This window comes from Mustela putorius, unplaced genomic scaffold, assembly GCF_011764305.1.
Source record: "Mustela putorius furo isolate JIRA1106 unplaced genomic scaffold, ASM1176430v1.1 tig00003858_pilon_pilon_pilon, whole genome shotgun sequence".
NCBI classification, from domain to species: domain Eukaryota; kingdom Metazoa; phylum Chordata; class Mammalia; order Carnivora; family Mustelidae; genus Mustela; species Mustela putorius.
In genome coordinates, this window is record NW_025422010.1 from 40,230,863 (window position 1) to 40,256,037 (window position 25,175).

Here is a 25,175-nt window from a genome sequence, read left to right on the forward strand (position 1 = left end):
CAACTATTATGGACTGAACTGTGTCTCCCCAAAATTCAGGTTGAAGACCCGACCCCCCAATCTGACCTTATGTGAAGATGGAAACTTTAAAGAGGTAATTACAATTAAATAAGGTTGTACGGGTGGGGCCCTAATCCAATACAAGTAGTGTCCTCATAAGAGAAAGACACCAGGAATACACAGGCACACAGAAGAAAGATCAAGTGAGGCAAGAAGGCAGCCTCTATAAGCCAAGAAAGAGAGGCCTCAGGACACACCAAATCTGTTGACACCTTCATCTTGGACTTCAAGCCTCCTGAATTTTGAGAAAATAAATTTCTGCTGTTTAAGCGACACAGTCGCTTTGTAACGGCAGCCCTAGCAGATTAATACACCAACATTCATGAAGAAACATATTCCAAACATTCCTCTTACCTGGATATGCATATCTCTCTAACTTGCTGAGGTGTCAGAGCAAAAATAAAAAACTTCTCTTGAAATCGTTGAATACTGCTTTGAACTGGGGAGGGAAAAAAAAGAACATTCCAATATCCAATATCCAATATCCAATATCCAAAAGGTAACACACCCAAGGATATAACCATGTGCAATAACAATGCATTTCTGATCAAGAGTCTGCCAAATTCTGCAATTTTTTATGGTTAAAATACTCCAAAATAAAGAAGTAGTAAAATGCAGAGTCATCTTGGAATCATGAAAGCAAAGTCACTCTAAAACAGGCTCAATTTTCAGCAGTTTTTATTCTAAAACACTACTTGTAACATAGTCAAAATGTAACACAAATGTTCAAAATTCTTTTTCTGTTCTGTTCTGTTTTGAAACTGTTCATTTCATCCTTGACTACAGCATTATCAAATGAAAACCTGAGGAAGTCAAAAACTCTGCCTAGAACTCTATACCAGATTTAGGTGGTCTTTTGTTTGTTTTCTTTGTTTCGTTTTCAACACTTTATATTCAGCTACACAAAACATTCATATAAAACTTTAAACTTAATACAAGCACGCTAACCACAAAAAAAAAATTTTAACTTAAAACTTCCAAGTTGATCAAATGAAGATACATAATTAATTATATATAGAAGTTTAAAAAATTGCCTAATGAAGTCATCCTTAACTATGTTATTAAAAACTGCGATCTACTTACTTCACAAAGAACTTTATAGCACATTTATCCTGATAAAAGTATTATTCAATGATGTTCTAGCACTCATTAAAACAAAATAAAGCAAAAGTCAATATAGAGACCTTGTGCTTCCAACAAGTATTGCAACAACTCACAAGGCAAAATGCCTCTTGTGTGTGTTACTGGACACAGTTTTCCTGATACATAAAGAAAAGTAAACAAGATGCCAGTTAAATATCCAATGTCAGAGGTCTTCCATCCACAAGTCACACCAAATCAAGAAAAACATTAACTCCTTGAGTAAAACACTCTTCTTTAAGCACTGTTTATTACACCAATTATGTGCCTAGAAATTGTGTCATAAACTGGCTGGTATTTTCCGAAAGCTAAAAAAAAAAAAGGAGGGGAGAAAGAGGAATGTGGTAAAAGCCTAAAACTGAAACAAAATGCTAAGTCACAAACATAGGGATGGGGCAAAAAAAAACACAAGAAAACACACACAAACACACAGCTACAGCAGTAAGTTTCCCCATTTCTTCAATTCTCTTCACCCCTCAACTCTTCCTTGTAACAGATTTCACTTTCCACTCTCTACCCACAGTTAAGGTCATTTCCCACTCTCTACCCACAGTTAAGGTCACCAATAACCTCTTAACTGTCACCTTTGAGATTAGAGGTGAACACTCTGCATTTTAAATTGGAGCTAATGGTATAAGCACTCAGTCTATCTAATCAGAAACCTCCGAATGTCTTACATAGGTACAAATGGAGTCCCAGAAGGAGAGAACAGGGCACTTAAAAAACAAAAGGTTTCAGAAATAATGAAAGAATACTGATTAACCCAAGAGGTAAGGGAGAGCCCTTTCAGATCAAAGCTCAAGCAAATACAAAGAAAGATACCTAGTCACATCAAAATCAAACTACTGTAAACCAATACTGACTACAAAATCTTGTGAGCAGTCAGGGAAAAAGAAACATTACATACAAGGGGAAAACAATATGAATAAAGGCAATGTTAAGTCAGAGGTTGTCTTTAAAGCGGTGAGAGGAAAAAAACTGTCACTGGAAAATTCAATACCCTTCAAAAACAGGGTTAAATAATGACGTTTAGCTAAACGAAGGCCAAGAGAACTTGTGAAAGCAAATACACAATACAACTAACAAAAAAGGAAACTGTCAGGATAAAAAGAAATATCAAATTCTAAACCAAATTTTCAGGAATGAAAACCACTCTAAACAGTAAGTGGTAAAGATAAAAAGAATATGCTGTTCTTTTCTTATGATGTCTTTAAAAAGATAACTGTGTAAAGCAAAAGCGGTGTGCCTGGGTGGCTCAGTCAGTTAAGACCTGCTTTCAGCTCAGGTTATGAACTGGGATGGAGCCCCATGCTGGGCTCTCTGCTCGGCAGGGAGTCTGCTTCTCCCTCTCTTTCTCAAGTAAATAAAATCTTTTTTAAAAAATAAAAATAAAGCAAAAGTTGTGGCACTGAAAGGCAGGATTTTTAAGATACACAGAAGGAAAAGATACCACAGTAGCAAAACCATAAATAAATTACCTGCCCAAGAGCTGTGATTCTTGCTTCATTCTGATGAGCTTAATTACCACAGATCTCCCCAGAGATAAATTCATTCCTTGTGCACGAAAAATGTTAGTTATCTACTACTGGAAAGCTGGGTGCATGCAGGACCTTGGGTCAAATCATCCAGTGTAAATACCAGTATTTGAGCTCTTGCCTGCATGGCTGAAGTCAACCCACCCAGAAAAGAACCCATATACCATGAAACTTACATTGAACCTGGAAGGCTTCCATAGTCAGCATATGCCAACATTTATGTACAATTTACAGGACTTGCAGCCTAATGTTAGCAGTTTATATCTTAACATATTTTTACAGAAGCTTTAATTTTTCTGACATAGTTTTGAACTTATTTATTTGATGCTAAATTTTCTGTTCAAAATAGAATACCAAATAACTAGTGTTTCTTTGGGGCGGTGGGGGGGGAAGGATGCTTTATCACTGTGTACCATAACTGAAATCCAGGAACTTAAAGCAACAACAACAAAAAAGTGCTAATAAAATCCAATTTGTATTAACTGACAATTTTTATATAAGACAATTTTAAGCGCACTAAACATGCCATGAGGCCTCTCCCTCTCTTGCTCTCTTTCTCAAATAAATAAATATTTTTTTAAAAATTTAAACACCGTATCTGTTCCTGGGCGCCTGGGTGGCTCAGTAGGTTAAGCCGCTGCCTTCGGCTCAGGTCATGATCTCAGGGTCCTGGGATCGAGTCCCGCATCGGGCTCTGCTTAGCAGGGAGCCTGCTTCCTTCTCTCTCTCTGCCTGCCTCTCAGTGTACTTGTAATTTCTCTTTGTCAAAAATTTAAACACCTATTAGCTAGACTGTCATTTTAATACAGATCAGAAAAAAGAATGGCAAGATATAAAGCAGAAAGATGCAGGTATTTTCTTCTCATTCGTGTCTCCAACTTGGGATCAGAAAACCAATTCTACACAGACTCCATGAACACTTTTTATGTTAACAGTAGCAAATGACAACAGAAAAAGACCATGACTCAGGGACATGAATCAGATATGAATGTATTCAAACCCTTTCCTTTTTAAACAATCCTCCATAAGGTAGATTCTATTTTTCAAAGACAGCTACAACAATATTTCCCATCAGCCCTTCTTATAACCTTGACATTCTTTCAATGAATCAGTGGGGTCTTTATCACCCTCCCTTTGAACTTGAGTGGTCCTTTGCAACTGCTTTAATCGATGTTATGCATCAATTACATAGCGTAAGTGATGCTATGTAACTTGCAAGGCCAGGACACAAAAGCACCATGCACTTTTCCCCTGCTCTCTGGGGACACTCTCTTGAGACCCAGCTCTCAGCTCTCACGCTCTAAAGAAGCGCAAACCAGACCAAAGGAAAAAGCCTTATATAGGTACTCTAAGCCAATAGCCAAGCTGAGTCCAAGCCAAAGGTAGCACAGACACCACACATGAGTGAAGATGCCAGATGTCAGATAATCCCTTTTCTAGACATCAAGTCACCCCCAGCCCCTAAGTGTTCTTAGCTAAGACCGCAGACATACTCAGCTGGAGACAAGCTATCTACACACTGTTGGAACTTCCAATTCCTAACAGGGAAAGTCCACGAACATAGTAAGATGGCTATTTTACACCACTGTACTTTGGAATGATATATATATTATACAGCAATAGCAAAACTATGCCACAGCCTCATGAAGTTAATTTAAGTATTAATCTTAAAAATTCCAAGTTCTATCATTATAGATAGCTTCACTTATAATTACTAATTGATGAGTCCTGCTGATATGACATAATATGATTCTTCTAGACTTGTGGATATTGGTTCTTTCAACCCTTTAAACATAAGTGGACCAGAATATTACTGTATCCTCATCTTAGCCCTACTGGTTATTATTTGAGGGATAGGAAATTCACATAAGAGCTCCAAAGTCCTTCTTTACTCCTCAATTAAAATGGTTTGCTCATCTGCTTTATTTTTAAGATTTTATTTATTTGAGAGAGAAAAAGCCCCACATACACTCAAGAACAGTTGGGGGGGCGGGGTGGTGGGGGGAAAGGGACATGCAGACTCTGCACTAAGCATGGAGCCTGATGCAGGGCTCAATTTCAGGACCCTGAAATCATGACCTGAGCCAAAATCAAGAGCCAGACATTTAACCAACTGAGCCACCCAGGCACCCCTCATCTGCCTTTTAAAGGTTATTTTGTGGGGTCATGATCTCAGGATCATGAGATCAAGTCCTGCATCAGGCTCAGCACTCAGTGCAGAGTCTTAAGATTCTCTCTCAGGGTGCCTGGGTGGCTCAGATGGTTAAGTATCTGCCTTCAGCTCAGATCATGATCTCAGAGTCCTGGGACTGAGCCCTGCATTGGGCTCCCCGCTCAGTAGGAAGGCAGCTTCTCCCTCTCACTTGGCCCCTCCTTCCCTGCTGGGCTCTTTCTCTTTCACTTGCTCTCTCTTAAATAACTAAAATACTTTTTAAAAAATTCTCTCTCCCTCTCCTCCTCCTCCCAGCTCACACAAACACAAAAAAATCTTTTTTAATTTAAAAATAAAGGCTGTTTTGTGGATCAAATGCAGTAACATATGTGAAATCATTCTGAAAACAATATAGCACTATACATATGTGATGTATTTTCAGTTCCAGAAGTCCTAATCAAAAATGTCTGCTTTTAAGCTCAGGATAAGAAATCTGTAACATACAATGGTAAAAATATTAGATTGGTAACAGACTTCTCCACAGAGATCTGGCAGGCCAGAAAGAACTGGCATGATATATTCAGAGCACTAAATGAGAAAAACATGCAGCCAAGAATACTATATCCAGCTAGGCTACCACTGAAAATAGAAGTAGAGATAAAAAGCTTCCAGGACAAACAAAAACTAAAAGAATTTGTAAACACCAAAGCAGCCTTACAGGAAATATTGAAAGGAGTCCTCTAAGCAAAGAGAGAGCCTAAAAGTAGTAGACCAGAAAGGAACAGAGACAATATACAGTAACAGTCACTTTACAGGCAATACAATGGCACTAAATTCATATCTTTCAATAGTTACCCTGAATGTAAATGGGCTAAATGCCCAAATCAAAAGACACAGGGTTTCACAAGGGATAAAAAAAAAAAAACCCTTGGGGCGCCTGGGTGGCTCAGTGGGTTAGGCCTCTACCTTCGGCCCAGGTCATAGTCTCAGGGTCTTGGGATCGAGCCCCGCATCGGACTCTCTGCTCAGCCTGCTTCCCCGGCTCTGCCTGCCTCTCTGCCTACTTGTGATCTCTCTCTCTGTGTCAAATAAATAAATAAAATCTTTAAAAAAAAAAAAACACACACCTTTAATATGTTATCTACAAGAAACTCATTTTAGACCCAAAGACACCTTCAGATTTAAAGTGAGGGGTTGGAAAACAATGTACCATGCTAATGGACATCCAAAGAAAGCTGGGGTAGATATCCTTATAACAGATAAATTAGATTTTAAGCCAAAGGCTATAATAAGAGATGAGGAAGGACACTATATCATACTCAAAGGGTCTGTCCAACAAGAAGATCTAATAACTTTAAGTATCTATGCTCCTAACATGGGAGCAATCAACTATATAAACCAATTAATAACAAAAGCAAAGAAACACATCGACAATAACATAGTAATAGTAGGGCACTTTAACACCCCCCCTCACTGAAATGGATAGATCATCCAAGCAAAAGATCAACCAAAAAATAAAGGCCTTAAATGACACACTGGACCAGATGGACATCACAGATACTTCAGAACATTCCATCCCAAAGCAACAGAATACATATTCTTCTCTAGTGCGCATGGAACATTCTCCAGAAGTGATCACATCCTGGGTCACAAATCAGGTCTCAACCAGTACCAAAAGACTGGGATCATTCCCTACATATTTTCAACCACAATATGCTCTGAAGCTAGAACTCAATCACAAGAGGAAATCTGGAAAGAACCCAAATACATGGAGGCTAAAGGCGCATCCTACTAAAGAATAAATGGGTCAACCAGGAAATTTAAAAATTGAAAAAATTCATGGAAGCAAATGATAATGAAAACACAACGGTTCAAAATCTGTGGGACACAGCAAAGGCAGTCCTGAGAGGAAAAAATGTAGTGATACAAGCCTTTCTCAACAAACAAGAAAGGTCTGAAATACACAATATAACCCTACACCTAAAGGAGCTGGAGAAAGAATAGCAAAGAAAGCCTAAACCCAGCAGGAGGAGAGAATTAATAAAGATCAGAGCAGAAGTCAATGAAATAGAAACAAACAAACAAACAAAAAAAAACCCCAAAAAACAAAGAACAAACAATAGAACAAATCAATGAAACTAGGAGCTGGTTCTTTGAAAGAATTAGTAAGATTGATAAACCCCTGGCCAGACTTATCAAAAAGAAAAAAGGACCCAAATAAATAAAATCATGAATGAAAGAGGAGAGATCACAACCAACACCAAAGAAATACAATTACAAGAACATATTATGAGCAACTATACGCCAGCAAATTTGACAATCTGGAAGACATAGATGCATTCCCAGAGACATATAAACTACCAAAACTGAACCAGGAAGAAATAGAAAATCTGAACAGACCATAATCAGTAAGGAGACCGAAGCAGTCATCAAAAATCTCCCCACAAACAAGAGCTTGGGGCCAGATGGCTTCCCAGGGGAATTCTACCAAACATTTAAAGAAGAACTAATACCTATTCTCCTGAAACTGTTCCAAAAAATAGAAATGGAAGGAAAACTTCCAAACTCACTTTATGAGCCAGCATTACCTTGATCCCAAAACTAGACAAAGACCCCATCAAAAAAGAGAATTACAGACCAATATCCTTGATGAACACAGATGCAAAATACAGAATACTAGCTGATAGGATCCAACAGAACATTAAAAGGATTATTCACCATGACCAAGTGGGATTTATTCCAGGGCTGCATGGCTGGTTCAACATCTGCAAATCAATGTGATACAATACATTAATAAAAGAAAGAACAAGAACCATATGAATCTCTCAATAGATGCTGAAGAAGCATTTGACAAAGAACAGCATCCTTTCTTGATTCAAAATTCTCCGAAGTATAGGGATAGAGAGTACATACCTCAATATCATCAAAGACATATATGAAAAACTCACAGTGAGTATCATTCTCAATGGAGAAAAACTGAGAGCTTTTCCACTAAGGTCAGAACATGGCAGGGATGTCCATTATCACTACTGCTATTCAACATATAGTACTAGAAGTCCTAGCCTCGGCAATCAGACAACAAAAAGAAATTAAAGGCATCCAAATTGGCAAAGAAGAAGTCAAACTATCACTCTTTGCAGACGATATGATACTTTATGTGGAAAACCCAAAAGACTCCACTTCAAAACTGCTAGAACTCATACAGAATTCAGTGAAGTGTCAGGATATAAAATCAATGCACAGAAATCAGTTGCATTTCTATACACCAACAAGACAGAAGAAAGAGAAATTAAGGAGTCCATCCCATTTACAACTGCACCCAAAACCATAAGATACCTAGGAATAAACCTAACCAAAGAGGCAAAGAATCTGTACTAAGAAACTATAAAGCACTCATGAAAGAAATGGAGGAAGACACAAAGAAATGGAAAAATGTTCCATGCTCATGGATTGGAAGAACAAATATTGTGAAAATGTCTATGCTACCTAAAGCAATCTACATATTTAATGCAATTCCTATCAAAATACCATCCATTTTTTCAAAGAAATGGAACAAATAACCCTAAAATTTATATGGAACCAGAAAAGACCTCGAATAGCCAGAGGAATATTGAAAAAGAAAGCCAAAGTTGGTGGCATCACAGTACCAGACCTCAAGCTCTATTACAAAGCTGTCATCACCAAGACAGTATGGTACTGGCACAAAAACAGAAATATAGATCAATGGAACAGAACAGAGAGCCCAGAAATAGAACCCCAACTCTATGGTCAACTAATCTTCAACAAAGCAGAAGAAAATGTCCAATGGATAAAAGACAGTCTCTTCAAGAAATGGTGCTGGGAAAATTGGACAGCCACATGCAGAAAAATGAGACTGGACCATTTCCTTACACCACACACACAAAAAGACTCAAAATGGATGAAAGACTTCAGTGTGAGAAAGAAATCCATCAAAACCCTTGAGGAGAACACAGGCAGCAACCTCTTCGACCTCAGCTGCAGCAACTTCTTCCTAGAAACATCACCAAAGGCAAGGGAAGCAAGGGCAAAAATGAACTTTTGGGACTCCATCAAGATCAAAAGCTTCTGCACAGCAAAGAAAACAGTCAACAAAACCAAAAGACATCTGACAGAATGGGAGAAGATATTTGCAAATGGCATTTATCAGATAAAGGGCTAGTGTCCAAAATCTATAAAGAACTTATCAAACTCAGCACCCAAAGAATAATCCAATCAAGAAATGGGCAGAGGACATGAATAGACATTTCTGCAAAGAAGAAAACCAAATAGCCAACAGACACATGAAAAAGGGCTTGATATCACTTGGCATCACGGAATTACAAATCAAAATCACAATGAGATACCACCTCACACCAATCAGAATGGCTAAAATTAACAAGTCAGGAAACAACAGAAGTGGGCAAAGATGTGGAGAAAGGGGAACACTCCTACACTGTTGGTGGGAATGCAAGCTGGTGTAGCCACTCTGGAAAACAGCATGGAGGTTCCTCACAAAGTTGATAATAGAGCAATCCTATGACCCAGCAATTGCACTACTGGGTATTTACCCTAAAGACACAAAGAAGTGATCTGAAGGAGCACGTGCACCCGAATATTTATAGCAGCAATGTCCACAATAGCCAAACTACAGAACCTACTAGATATCCATCAACAGATGAATGGGTAAAGATGTGGTATATATATATAACAGCATACTATGCAGCCATCAAAGGAAATGAAATCTTGCCATTTGCAATGACGTGGTTGGAACTAGAGGGCATTATGCTACACGAAATGAGTCAATCAGAGAATGACAATTATCATATTATCTCACTGATATGAGGAATCTGACAGGCAAAGTGGGGGCTTGGAGGGTAGGAAAGTAAAAAATGAAACAAGATGGGATCGGGAGGGAGACAAACCATAAGAGACTCTTAATCTCACAAAAGAAACTGAGGGCTGCTGGTGGGGGGGAGGGGGTATGGAGACGGTGGCTGGGTTATGGACACTGGGGAGGGCATGTGCTATGGTGAGTGCTGTGAGGTGTGTAAGCCTGACGATTCACAGACCTGTACCCCTGAAGCAAATAATACGTTATATGTTAATTTTAAAAAGAGGGAGAGAGAGAGAGAGAGAAATGTATCTGCTTTTAGGGGCACCTGGGTGGTTCAGTCGTAAAGCATTTGCCTTCTGCTCCCTCTCCCTCTGCTACTCCCCCTCTCTCTGTCAAATAAAATATTTAAAAATATATTAGAAAATAGGGGCGCCTGGGTGGCTCGGTGGGTTAAGCCTCTGCCTTCAGCCCAGGTCATGATCTCAGGATCCTGGGATCGAGCCCCACAGGCTCGAGCCCACTCGGGCTCTCTGCTCAGCAAGAAGCCTGCATCCCCCTTCTCTCTCTGCCTGCCTCTCCACCTGATTGTGATCTCTGTCTGTCAAATAAATAAATAAAATCTTTTAAAAAAATTAGAAAATAAACCTCTATTAAAAAAAAAAAAGTCTGCCTTTAAAGACAGCCAAAGTTAAAAAAAAAAAAAAAAAAAGGAAAGAAAGAAAGAAATACAGTCCAACAGAAGCATTTTGCCAACTATTCAATAATAATGACTTTCTCTTGGTAAGATATTCAAGTAGAAAATATTTTAATATGCCTAAAAATGTTAACTATTGTTAGTAAAACAGGAAACTTCCAAATCTCCCCCACCACAGAAAGTTATACGGACACCTTTTAATAAATTGGTTTACATTTAGTCAAGAATGCTTCCTAGCAATGAGTGCCTAGTTAACAGGAGTTTATAAAATGACCCACTCAGGGAAGAGTTAAATCAAGATGTTATATAGGCAGTTTTGTGAATTAGCATGGCTCAGTCTAGCTAATCTGTAAATATAATAATTCATAATGTAACAATGAATAAATAAAAGTTTATTATACTGCATCATCTAAGATCTCTATCCTTAGCTAATAAAATGAATAGTTTATTATACTGCATCATCTAAGATCTCTACCACCCACCAATCAACTGTTCCATTGCTGCCAATCAATAATACTCTTATAATTTATTCCCTTTCCCATCATATCTCTGCATCCAAAGTAAAGTGGGGAAACAATCCTCAAACATGTATAAATAAAAATACACACAAAAACAATATTCTCATACAGTTATAATAAAAGAAATAAATACAAAAAGTTCTGTTCTATATTTGTAAATAAGCTTGTTTTTGATAACTCGTTTCTTAACACACTGGAACAGGCACATGGAATGCTTTCAATAAACACGAGTGATCCTATATTCCCATATTCAGTTGTTTACAAATAATTATCATTGAACATTGTTTTATATGAACACTTTTCAAATGATAATCCTATATTCACACCCAAATTTTTCTAATTTAATGGAATTCACTCAGAAACCGGAGTCATTTGAAAGAATTTCATCTAGACAGAAACCATCACTGTATTATTAATCATCAGTGAAGGTTAATATGAAAGGACTTTCTTCCCTATACAACAGCTGCAAAGATCATGTGGGGAGAGCAGAGCACTGAGGTTTCATGCTTCTCATAAAAACAGTGACTTTAATTCAGAACTTTCAAACAGGAGAATAGTTACCAATTTCCCCATCACTGGAAATCATTCATTTCCTTCACCCCAGTCCTCTTCTTCATCCGCTATATCCTTTCAGTTATTAAGTCCTGCTTTCTAAAATTTTCTTTTCGGCTGCTTCCTCTCTGTTTTCACTACCACCAGCCTACTCAGAACTATTACAAGTAATTGCTGTAATGAAATGAAGAGCAAAGTTGCCTCTCTCCGGTCTCCCGTCAGAACACGGTACGGAGCTGGTCATCCTTAGCCTCACTCTCACCACCCTTCCGCTGCTCACAAATGCTCAGCAGCTTCCTACTTCAGAATGAACCCAGTCTAAGCTCCTTTACCTGTGAGCACCTCCATAACAAAGGCCCCTCCTCTTCCCTAGCAAACCTACATTTCCCCATTTCCCCATTTCCAGTGTCTCCCCAAGTCTTACTCTTTACTCAAAACAGTTTCCTCGGTCAGATCTCACAACTATGCCACTTCCATTTCTGCTACTGCGACTACTCACAGTTCTCCCCTTTCTTGGGGTTTCCTCTCCTATAAATGCCATCCATTCAAAGTAGACAAATTCATACTTCAAAGCTCCTTCACATCTGACTCCTACTCCAAAAAGTCTTGACTGACTTTGCCGATCCTGAGGCTGATACAGTATGAGTTTCAGATACACAATTTATAGTTCTTCATCATACAGGTACATAGCTCATGGCTACCTGGCTCTCACGTTAATACTATCTCCCCAAATAGATAACCAACTTCCTAATGGCTATCTCATATCTCTGGCTTCTCCACAATTAGACTACATGACCATACCCAAATTAAATCATCATTACATACCCATTAGCTGTGTTAATAAAAATGATGCGTATAGTATCTGAATTTATCCAAACTCCTTAGAAGTGAGGTTCTATTTTAATGGCTTTCCATCAACTGCACATCACTTTAAACCTGTTTAACTGCACCCAAAAAGCTTAATGAGTTATTTCCTAATATTCAGGAATTTAAGAATATGAAAAATGTTAATTCTTACTAAGTCTCACTGTTTCAAGATTAAAAGGCCAATAATAAATTAAAAGACCAATGCTGATGAGGGTATAGAAAAATAATATAATCATACCCTGCTGGATTATAAATGTTAGGCATAAGGTTTCTGAAGCAACTGCTGAAACAAAAGCTGAGTATCAAAATATTAAGTACTTGTACTGACTTCACAGTGGCATAATATTTCACAAATATGCTCAAAAACGCTCAGCAGCTAGGTATTCAGAAGCACATAGGCAAAAATTCTAATAGCAGCAATGTTTTAAAAACTGCAAGAATAATGACCGACCATGCTGGGTACTAAAATACTTTCAAATAAATAAAAAACAAAAATGTCCACCAACGGAATACTGGTTAAGTGATGGTACAAGATATAATAAGATCTATTTAACCCACAAATCTCTAATGTATTTCCAAGAAACACTGTTAAGAAAGATCATCATGATGCAGAACTCCAGGAGGTGCTACTGGCAGAGGATACAAGTAAAACAGTATCCTCTCTCACTAGAAACGTGGCACAGTGATTCTGCAGTTGGAAAAAGCTCTTTTAATGAACAGGAAAAGACAGATGACAACATATACAGAAAAACAATTTACTACGCTACAACTCCAGCAGGGTAATATAGGACGTTAGGAGGGACCTTCCCTTTGTTATATTTCCATGATGTTTGAATTTTCAATTACTAGCATAAATTATTTTTGCAATCTGAAAAGCACAATGAGTAAGTTTTAAGGAATTAAAGACTCAAAATACTCTGAAGGTATTTCACAAAATACCAAACAGCTAGATGTATCAACATACAATGATTATAAGAGCCAGTCACAAAAGAATATAAATCATCACATAAATTTCAAAAGCAAATCAAACATTACTTTTTTAAAATACATACATGGTAAAACAAGCAAAGGAGAGAAATATAAATTCAGAATAGTGATTTAACTCAGAAAAAGCAAGGAGATGGCTTGAAGATACTGGCAATGTTCCTTTTAAAAAAACTAGGCAGTGGAGGGATGGGAGGAACACCAGGGTGGGCCTGGATCTCAGCTCAAACAAAACAAACACAAAAAACAAAAGTAGGTAGTGGTTTCACAAGTGTTCATTTCACTGATTTTTTTACACCTTAATGCTTTATATATATTCTTTTGTACAAACTAAATAAAGACAAATTTCTTAAATAGAAAATTCCCAAAGGATTTCATCTTCCAAAGTTCTCTTTAAAAAAAAAAAGAAGGGATGGGCGCCTGGGTGGCTCAGTGGGTTAAGACGCTGCCTTCCACTCAGGTCATGATCTCAGGGTCCTGGGATCGAGTCCCGCATCAGGCTCTCTGCTCAGCAGGGAGCCTGCTTCCTCCTCTCTCTCTGCCTGCCTCTCTGCCTACTTGTGATCTCTCTCTGTCAAAGAAATAAATTAAAAAAAAAAATCTTTAAAAAAAAAAAAAAAAGAAGGGGCGCCTGAGTGGCTGAGTGGGTTAAAGCCTCTGCTTTCGGCTCAGGTCATGATCCCAGGGTCCTGGGATCAAGCCCCACATCGGGCTCTCTGCTCAGCAGGGGGCCTGCTTCCTCCTCTCTCTCTGTCTGCCTCTCTGCCTACTTGTGATCTCTGTCAAATAAATAAATAAATCTTAAAAAAAAAAAAGAAGAAGGAAAAATACAACTGAGAAGAAGAAAAAAAGACAACCTGTGAAAGCAAATCATAATAGCTATTTAAGGGAGGAGAACAGAGAGTTCTGTTAGTTTTTGAATTATGGGGTTATCTATTTGTTAGAGTAAAACCTTAGTCACAGAGAACTTTAGTATTGTGTATACTCTTGTTTTTCAGATGCCATAGTTGGCCATTTTAAATGCTAAAATATTTTTATTATAACCATTTTGAATAGAAATAATTCCAAACTACAAAACTATATTACAATGTATCTCCTTAAACAGAATATATACATCATGGTTGTTTCTTGGGTTCTTTTTTAAGCATCAATACTTGGGCCATGCTATAACAGCAACTCCCTCACTACTAAGGGCTATCAGTTTCAATATACCAAGAGGTTTGGGAATAACATTTTTTGACCTCTTTTATCTATTTTTGCTAGCACAGCCCCTCTAATCTCTCTTATGTTGTCAATTCATTTCTACTTAACAATAAGTTGATGGCTTAGAAATCATCTAATCAACTGTATATAAAATCAAGTATACACAGACTGGTTTGCAGATGTTAAGAATATGTGCTTTGAAATATGGATTTGAGATCTCTTTGGCCTCCTGAGGATTTTTAATTCTCAATCCCCAAATGTAAACAGGTTTCTCGATAGCAGGATTCCAAACAAATGAACTTCCGCAGAATTTCTATTTTTATGTATATTTTCAAATTATAAAACAATTAATAAAAATTAAGGAAGCTTCTGAATGTCACTGCATTGCCTTAGACACTGCAACACTGAAAGTTTTCAATTAAAGGTCATTACTGGAAATGATTAATTTTTTCCACTTTCATTTGGCAGACTATATGTTGATGTGGATTTTCTAACTTTCCACCTCCAAGTCTAAAAGAGCATTTCTTAGATCACTGTTTTATCAATCTGACATAACAAGATTACATACATTCAGAAAATTCTTTTTTTCCTCCTTAGGAAAAAAAAATCTTACCTCCAAGATAAGGAAATGTTTATTGTTTTAAAACAAGAATCAGTCTATAAATTCAAAAAAACAATGATAGGCAGGACTCTTGAAAAACATATGCATAGACAGTTTTTAGCTCAGGGGTAAAAGTTATTTCAAAAACCTTAAGGTTACATGTTATCTCTTACATTCTAATTTAAACTATGAGCAAAAGGCAGGTTTTTCTTAGCCACTCTTCAACACAAAATACCTCTGGCATTATTTTATCTAAGTGAAATGAGATAGGAAAATTTTATCTTAGTAAACTCACGAAATGCCTACTACTCTCCTTTAACCTTATGGAGGTAGTGAAAGAGAAACTCTATTAAATACAGAAAAGCAGAAAACTCCAGTTTCTATCTTTGAACTAAGCAGAGAAATACAGAAAGAAAATCACAAAGCCTCTCCAGAGTTCACCCCTTGGTGCAACACTGATGCTAAAGAACAGAGAAGACACGCCTGCATCTTCTTTCCAGGCACACAATCAGGTCTCTTTCAGTCCCTTTCACTGTAACTACAACCCCACTGCCCTCTCACATCTTCGCCAGCCTCACCTTAGCCATATTCCTGAGGAGTCCCAGGACCTATGCTTAGGTAGGGGCACCTAAGCATATTACCAGTCTGAATCTTTCTCAAAATACATACCAAAAAAAATTTGCAGTAACTGCCAAGAAAGAAACATGGAAATGAGCCATAATATGCTCCACTGGTATAAACAAAAAAACATGACAAAGATAGAAATAAAAAAATTATGGAACCATTTTAACCAAATAAATGAATCTGTTTAAAAAAAAGATGAATCTTTTTTCTAAATCTCTGTAAAAGCATAAAAGAAAGGCAACTAGGTAATAAACATTTAAAAATGTTTGCTTCGGTTATTAATTCTAAAAATAAAAAATGTAAACAAGACACAAGCTTTCACCTGTCAAAATCACCAAGATTTGTTTTTAATAACACCTAATAAAGGCAGGAAGAAAGGCCATAAGAGACACTCTGTCACTTTGTGTAATGCAAACTGGCACAGCTCTTCTGGAAACTAATTTAGCAACATGTTATCAAGAATCTAAAATTAAAATGTTCTTACTCTTTGATGCAATAATTCTACTCAAAGAACTTTGTACAAATAATAAAAGGTGAACACAATCCTTACTTCATAATGAATGTAATGAAGAGGTAAAATGCATTTCTCTACCTGACTGGCTAAGTATTGCTAAATTAAAACTTTTAAAGCGAGGAGGAAGGGGCTGAGAAAAGCACAGCCACCATGACCTGCCATCACTCAGGCCGTACCGACTCCATTAACCAGTCCTACCCCTCAAAATGTCCTTCTGGCTCAACCAAGATATACAGCAGCATAATCTTCTACAAAAGGAAAAAAGCACATTGATACATATTTAAGAGAGTTCCCAAATGACTTGAAATAAAAAGAGTTTTCCCAGAATGAGGGGGGGGGGGATCTCCAAAATTAACTATGAAATGCCATTTCCTAAACAATTTATTTCATCAAAAAATCCAAATACCTCTGTAAATAATTTCATTAGGCAATAAAAAATCATACCATTAGTACAAAGAAGCCATCATGTAGGTAAGAATTTGTTAAAGTCCCATGTATCATTTTTTAGGAATGATAAAATTAAATTTTCTGAGCAGTGAATGGATATTAAAAAAGCTAAACACATGTGTCCAACTCCATGTGCCGAATTAAGTATAAAAGGTTTATTTCTTATGAAAGCAGTTTAAACACTATGTTAAATGGAAACTAAATATCTGTAAAAATACCAAAACACAAATTACACACAAGCAATATCTGTACCTGTTCCTACACACAAAGATGTAATTTGAGTTCTAAGCTATAAAAATGTAGGTATGATGAATTAGCATTTCTATACTAGATTTCAGTCATGGTTGCCAATATTTTTTATCTGGCATTTACTTGCCATTAATGTTTGCATTTTATAGTATTAACAGCAAATTGTTAATCACTAGTTGAAGGCCTCTTGCCTTAGTTATTCCCTCATCTGGAAGGAACTAATTTCTCTAACACTTACCTAAACTCGTGGGCTTGATGAGAACATCAAGGACATCATAAAAGGGCAAGTTTTTTAACTGCACATCAGGATGGACCGGAGGGATTGGGGGAGATGGCTGCTGCATCTCAAATGTGGGCTTCGTGTCTTGAAGCAGCACAGAACCCACAGGAGAGGACGGTGAGTGCGGTGTAACCGAGGTGGAAGGCAGCGCGTGGATTCCGGCCACCCCCAAGTCAGGTTCTACAGGTGATGAGCTACCATCCAAATTGAAAACTGAAGATTTGATGGTGGATAAATCAGAGAGTCCCTCCAGAGTCCGTGGGTACCGGCGTCTGTACAATTCTCGGATTTTGATCTGAACCGCAGGGCTGCAGCCGCTCTTCAGTAAATGCAACGCCCTCATCAGGAGGTCATGCTTGCGTCCACTTTTATTCCGTCCAGCAAAGCCTAGTAACACTTGCAGTTCAGAAACCCTAAAGCTAGAAACCATATTCTAAAAGGGGGGAAAAAAAGACATAAGCCAAGAGTCACTGTCAAGCATATAAAAACCCCATCTAAAATATACCATAAAATCCGATTTTACCAGCATTTTATCACCTGGTATATGCTAGGAGCCAGCATTTTCACATACCACTTAAGATTGATCCTATTTATAGAGCCACTGCCCACCCAAGTTACATTCAAGTTATGGCATTAATCATGGTCTGCTCTATTAATCTTGATAATCTATGGCCTATCAGTTTCTACTAACCACCTCACTATCTGATGATGCTGAAGTGTAAACCTGTATTTGCTTTATGACTATGAAATTTATAACCGATGAAAGTTTTCTTTTCATCCTATCAATATACAATGTAATGCCTGCTACAGTACCATCAAAAATAAACCTAACAAAAAATTAGACTTTTGCAAAATTATATGCATAACTTCCAATACTAAATAGTAAATCTACAAAATCAGGAAGAATTGTGATCCAAAAATCCAGTGAATTTTTACCCCAACTCAAATTACTAAGAAATAGATAATGCATGGTCATTACACTTCAAATCACTTCATTTCCTCCATGTGTTAAAATGAAGATTTTATCAATCTTACCCCAGTGCTATGGACAACAAACATGAAAAACAAAATTCTTGGCCTACGTCAAGATGTTACAGATTACTCACGGTTTCATGCATAAAAAGGACTATGACAGCTTTCTCAAGTGTCCTGCCAAGAAAGAATGCAATGCACCTTTCCCATCCCCAATCTTAACACTTCGATTGAAGTTGGCTTGCACTACAGTGGCGTAAGCAACATTACCACATGCGAACACTAACAAAGGCAGTCATACAGACAGAATACATCCAGGACAGTTTCTAAAGAAATCTAACTCAGAGTTCATTGCTTTGCTTCCCTCCTTCTATTATTTTCACATTACTCTTTGCTTTAAGGAAACTTGTTTTACAGAAATGATGTAAAAGAACACAAAGTCACCCTAAGCTTGGCTCTCAAAATGGGATTTCTGGGAGGTCTCATATCACTTATTTCCAATCATAAATTTGGCAAAGGATGCTAATGCAACTGGCTCTATTAGTTGCTGTAAATATACAAACAAAAAGGAAGAAAGAGATAAGGGCTCACAAAATGAATGCAGAATCAGGACATTCTGAAGCAAAAAGAAATCCCCCTTAACTCAGTCTTCAACCAAATTTCAGCTGTCACCAGGTAAGGTGAGCCTACTATGAAAACTACCAAGAAGGGATTTCAGCTACTGTTCTCCACCAACCTCCAGTGTCTATATCTTTAGTATAATTTTTAATATAATTTTTTCCAAGTGGACTTTATCCAGTCCATTCTGCTGCCTCCCAAAGTGTGTCTTCTAATACTTCAGTGGCAACTGCTTTACGCTCCACACAAAAGAATTTCTCAATAAATGCTTGCTAACTGATTTTAAGGAAGTTCTATGAACCAGAGAGAAATATGTTGGCAGGACTGATTTTTAGAAAAATATATAAACAGGGGCACCTGGGTGACTCAGTTGGTTAAGCAACTGCCTTCGGCTCTGGTCAAGATCCCAGGGCCCTGGGATCAAGCCCCACATCGGGCTCCCTGCTCAGTGGAGAGCCTGCTTCTCCCTCTCCATCTGTTGCTCTGCCTGCTTGTGCTTTCTCGCTCTTTGCCAATAAATAAATAAAAATCTTAAAAGAAAAAGATACATAAACAAAATTTTAAAAATATCTAAACAAAAAATACAAATTAAGACCAGGACTTAAGGATGCCTGGGTCCTCAGTCAGTTAAGTATTCACCTTCAGTTCAGGTCTTGATCCCAGAGTCCTGGGATCAGATCCCACATTGGACCCCCTACTCAGCAGGGAGTCTGCTTCTCCCTCTGCTCCCACAAGTGCCCGCATGTGCATTCTCAAGCTCTCGTGCTCCTGCACGCACTCTCTCTCTCTTGCAAAAATAAATAAAATCTTTAAAAAAAAAAAAAAAAAGTTAAAAAAAAAAAAGACCAGGACTTTAAATCAACCTTGTTTCTTTATTAAACAACACTATTTAAAAAATTAAAGCTGAGTCATCATATAATTGGAACATCACATACAAGAGTGAAGGCAAGCTGAAGGTGCTACATTTAGAAAACCTCACTAAGGAAGTAAATATGATAGTTACATGCAATAACCAATGAGTAAAAAGATTTCCTTGAGACTACTCTTCAACTCTTATATATGAGATGGAAACTGCACAAGCAGTCTAAAATTTGGGGAAGTTCTAATAGGTCAGAAGTCATAGTAAAGATCAACACAAACTTTGTAAATAGATATTCCATCTGCTAGGAAGTATAATAGGAGGTAGAGAACGGAACTGCTGAGGGAATTGACAGATCACATTTATATTAACACTGCCTATCCCAACTACAATATTAAAACAATTTACATCTTCATTTATAAGTAGTTTTTGAAATCCCAATGACATAGATGGTTCTAGATCCAGAGTATTCCGCTAAATGAAGTAAGTTAGTCTGAGAAAGACAAATACCATATGATTTCTATCATATGTGGAATTTAAGGCACAAAACAAACGAGCAAAAGGGGAAGAAAAGAGAGATAGAGGCAAACCAAGAAAGACTCTTAACTACAGAGAACAAACTGATAGTTACCAAAAGGGAGATGAGTGGAAGGAGGAGTTAAAAAAGTGATGGGGATAAACAAGTGGACTTGTGATGAGCACCAGGGGTCATATGAAAATGCTGAATCACTAAACTGTATACCTGAAACTAATATTACACTGTATGGTAACTAACTGGAATTTAAATAAAACTTTAAAAAAACTGGGCAGAAAATTTCTCAAATAAAGACATATAGATGGCCAACAGAGACATGAAACGATGCTTAATATCGCTACTCATCACAAAAATGCAAATCAAAACCACACTGAGCTATCACCTCATACCTGTTAGAGTGGCCACTCCAAAAGACAACAAAAGTTGGTAAGGATGGAGAGAGTGGGAAAACTGTTGTGCACTGTTGGTGGCCGTGTAAATGGGTATAGCCACAAAGGAAAACAGTATGGAGGTTCCTCAAAAAATTAAAAATAGAACTACCAAAGAATCCACCAATTCCACTTGTGGGTATTTACCTGAAGAAAATGAAAATGCTAACCCAAATATGCATGCCTGCCAAATTCATTGTACCATTATTTAAACACAATAGCCAAGATACAGAAACAACCTAAGTGTCCATAAATGGAAAAATGAGTAAGAAGCTGTGTATATATACACATACCCTTCACAGCTGTATATCTACAACAGCTTCTATACACATATACAATGGAATATTAGCCATACAAAAGGATGAAATCTTGCCATTTTATGACAACATGGATAGACCCTAAGGGCCTTATGCTAAGTGAAATAATTCAGACAGAAGTGGGCAAATACCATAGAATCTCACTTATATGCGGAATCTAAAAACAGAACAAAAACAAGAACACGAAGCTCACAGATACAGAAAACTGGTGGTTCTGATGGGGGGCTGTGGGGGAAAATGGGTGAAGGGGATCAAAAGGTAGCAACTTTCAGTTATAAAACAAGTATGATATGGGGATATAATGTTCAGCATGATGAGTACAGTTAATAATCGCATATTGTGGAGCTCCTGGGTGGCTCAGTCAGTTAAGCACCCAACTCTTGATTTCAATTCAGGTCCTGATCTCAGGGTCATGAGTTCAAGCATTACTCCATGCCCAAATTTAAAAAAAATTGTATATCTCAAAGTTGCTAAGGGAGATCTCAAAAGTCCTCATCACACACACAAAAATATTTTTGGTGTGATAAATCTCTACTAGATTTATTGTGGTAATCATTTTGCAATGCATACACCTGAAACCAATATAATGTTATACATCAATATACCCTGATTAAGCAAATAATAAAAAATATTACCTGAAACTTGAAAAAAATTATTGGGGGAAATGAGTGGAGATGCAGGAAAACAAAACAAAATAAAACAAAACAAAAAAACCACCAACTAGGTACAGGGTACAAAGGGAATTCTCTACCTTTGTAAGATGTTTCCACAGTAAAAAGTTTGTTTGAATGGGGAAAACTAGTTGTGGGTTATACAACAACTCTCTATACTATCTTCCCAACTTTTCCATAAATCTAAAAGTATTCTAGATTTAATTAAACAAAAATTGTTTGTTTGAGGCAAAGACAGACAGACTATGGTCTAAATACCATTTCCCACAAAAGGAACCCAGGCTCCTTGAGGAAATAGCTAATTGCAAGTCTGGGGTAGAAAATGCACACGATGAGCCTAGAACATCTGATCACACCAGAAAGCAAAGAAGTTATCAAAGACTACCGGTATCTTGTCAGAAGGACACAGAAAACAATCTAGTAGCCCAAGACCTCAAAAAAAAAAAATTCACTGATCTCTGCTAACAGAATGTTGAGAAACCAACTCATTATTCTGAAAATTGTTAAAATAAGGAAAGCAATACAAAAAGATTTATTGGCTCAAATAATGCCATATGGTTAATCTGCATAAATGCCAAAAGGGCATTTGCAAAAGTCCTAACCATTACTGATAAAACCTCTCAATACACAGGAACAGAATGAAACTCTGTTAACATGAGAGAGGATAGCTATCAGAAACCAAGAACAAATACCATCTTTAAAGATGAAACACTAGAAATAAAGACCCATAAAAGATGTTTTCTCATTTAAAATTATTCGAAGGTTTCAACACAATACAGATTTTAAAAGAAGCAATATTAATAATTTACAAATGACAGAACTTTCTATACTGAAAATATTTATTACCCACTGAAAAATAAGACCTAAAAATAACTTAAGAAATTCACTGAGTTATCTACACATCGAACAGATTTTTGAGTGACTCATCAGGAAAAACAGTATTTAAAATGAGTCTAATAACAAAACCTAAAATGCAAAGGCATAAATTTAAAAATTTTCCAATAGCTACATAAAAACAAGACATAAAAGAACCCTTGAATAAATTAAGAAATGTATCGTTACTAGATAAAAATAGTAAATACTGAAAAGATGTCAATGCCCCTAAATTGCATAAGTAAAATAAAATTTCAATGAATGACTGAGTTGAGGAGCTTGACAGATTAAAATTTATCATAAAGGGGCGTGTGGGTGGCTCAGTGGGTTAAGTCCCCAACTCCGGCTCAGGTCATGATCTCAGGGTCCTGGGATCGAGGCCCACATAGGGCTCTCTACTCAACAGGGAGCCTCTTTCCCACTCCCCCCGGCCCCCATCAACCCCTGCAGACTAGAACCTCTGCCTACTTGTGATCTCTGTCAAATAAATAAATAAAATCTTTAGAAAAATTTATCATAAAAATAAAATATATAATATGGCAGGTGGTGATGAATACAAAGGATAAAAATAATAAGAGAAAAGGACAGGGAATGAAGAGGTAAAGGATTTGCAATCTTAAAGAGAGAAGGTCTCCCTCAGGAGATAAATGAGTAAGTAACTGAAGGATTAAGAAGATACCCAAAGAGTATCTGGGAAAAGCATTCCAAGATCTCAGATGCAGCAGCCATAAGTAAGAAAGCATGTCTAACACAGGAAAGGAAAAGTAAAAAGCCCATCAATGCTGAACCAGAATTTAGAGGAATCTAACATAGCAGAACGATGACCAAAGAAAATGACAAGCCTCGGGGAGGAAAGTGATTAGCTTAAACAAACATTTACTGTATAAAATTACAATAGCGGGGCGCCTGGGTGGCTCAGTGGGTTAAGCCGCTGCCTTCGGCTCAGGTCATGATCTCAGAGTCCTGGGATCAAGTCCCGCATCGGGCTCTCTGCTCAGCAGGGAGCCTGCTTCCTCCTCTCTCTCTGCCTGCCTCTCTGCCTACTTGTGATCTCTGTCTGTCAAATAAATAAATAAAATCTTTAAAAAAAATAAAATAAAATAAAATAAAATAAAATTACAATAGCAGATTTGTAAGGCTAAGAAATGACAGAACAAAACTGCAGACAATGACATGCATGTAAGTTGGCAGAGTGGGGAGCAGTTTAAAAATGAAATAAAACTTTCCAATTAAAACTGCAAGATTAGTGAATATCACCACAGACACCACAGACATCAAAAAGAAAAAAAATACAGGAATACTAAGAACAACTAGACACATGAATTTGGTAATTCATATGAAAATGACAAATACCTTGAAAAATACAAATTAGGAAATTCACCCAATATGAAATAGATCACTCAAAAAATTTAATTCATAATTTTAAAACTCCCCAAAATAGAGGCACCCGGGTGGCTCAGTGAAGCATCCAACTCTTGATTCTGGCTTAGGTCACGCTCTCTGGATTGTGAGATGGAGCCTCAAGTGAGGCCCCATCTTGACACTCAGCATGGAGTCTCCCCGAGATTCTCTCTCCCTCCCCCTGCTATTCATGCTCTTTAATAATAAAATCTTCAAAAAAATGAATTAAAAAATAAAACCCCTAAAAAGTAAATGATCAGGCCTAAATAGTTTTACTGGATAATTCTACCCAAACATTTAAAGAATTAACACCAATCTAATCTAATTTCTTCCAGAAAATAGAAGATGACAGAACACTTCCAAATTCATTTTATAAAGCTAACATTACCCTGATGGCAAAACTAAACAAAAACAGTATGAAAAATAAGACTACAAACCATCACAAATATAGATGCTAAAATACTTAACAAAATGTTAGCAAAGAGAATTTAGTAATATAAAAAAGAATTCTATACCATCGCCAAGTGAGGTTTATTCCAGGACTACATGGCTGATTTAGTGTTTGAAATCAATGTAGTATACGCTTTTTTTTTTTTTTTAAGATTTTATTTATTTATTTGACAGAGAGAGATCACAAGCATGCAGGGAGGAAGGCAGAGAGAGGAGAAAGCAGGCTCTCCGCAGAGCAGAGAGCCCAATGCGGGGCTCAATCCCAGGACGCTGGGATCATGACCTGAGCTGAAGGCAGAGGCTTTAACCCACTGAGCCACCCAGGCGCCCCAGTATACCCTTTTTTTGTTTGTGGTAGTATACCCTTATTAAAAGCTTAAAAAAGAAACACGTGATTTTAACAGTCAATGCAGAAAGAGCATTGACAAATTTAACACTCATTCATGATAAAAAATTCTCAGAAGAACAGGAACAGAGAACTTCCTTAACCTGATAGAAATCACCTACAAAAGAATCTATAGCTAACACTACACTTAATGGTAAAAGGATGAATACATTACCCTAAGACTGGGAAGGAGACAAGAATGTCAAGTCTCACCAAATGAATCAGAATAGTGTTATATGTTCTGGACAAGGGTAAAGACAAGAGGAGGAAGTAAGAGGCATACAGACTGAAAGGAAAAAAATTTTTTAAATTGCCTGTATTTGCAGATCCCAAAGTATCTATAAAAACAACTCTTACAACCAATAACTGAGTTCAGCAAAGTTGCAGGAGACAAGCGTGACACACAAATATG

The 25,175-nt window shown here is 37.2% G+C and overlaps 1 protein-coding gene across 7 annotated transcripts in view; it reads right to left on the reverse strand.

The window, feature by feature from the left end:
* The window catches only part of PIAS2 (protein inhibitor of activated STAT 2), a 91,232-nt gene that overhangs the window by 50,840 nt on the left and 15,217 nt on the right, over positions 1-25,175 (reverse strand). For all 7 annotated transcript variants that reach the window (XM_045065594.1, XM_045065589.1, XM_045065592.1 and 4 more), the window contains exons 2-3: positions 17,213-17,687; positions 415-499 (exon numbers count right to left, since the gene is read on the reverse strand). In XM_045065594.1, the coding sequence (XP_044921529.1) occupies positions 415-499; positions 17,213-17,687 (560 nt within the window). The remainder of the gene's footprint in view (positions 1-414; positions 500-17,212; positions 17,688-25,175) is intronic.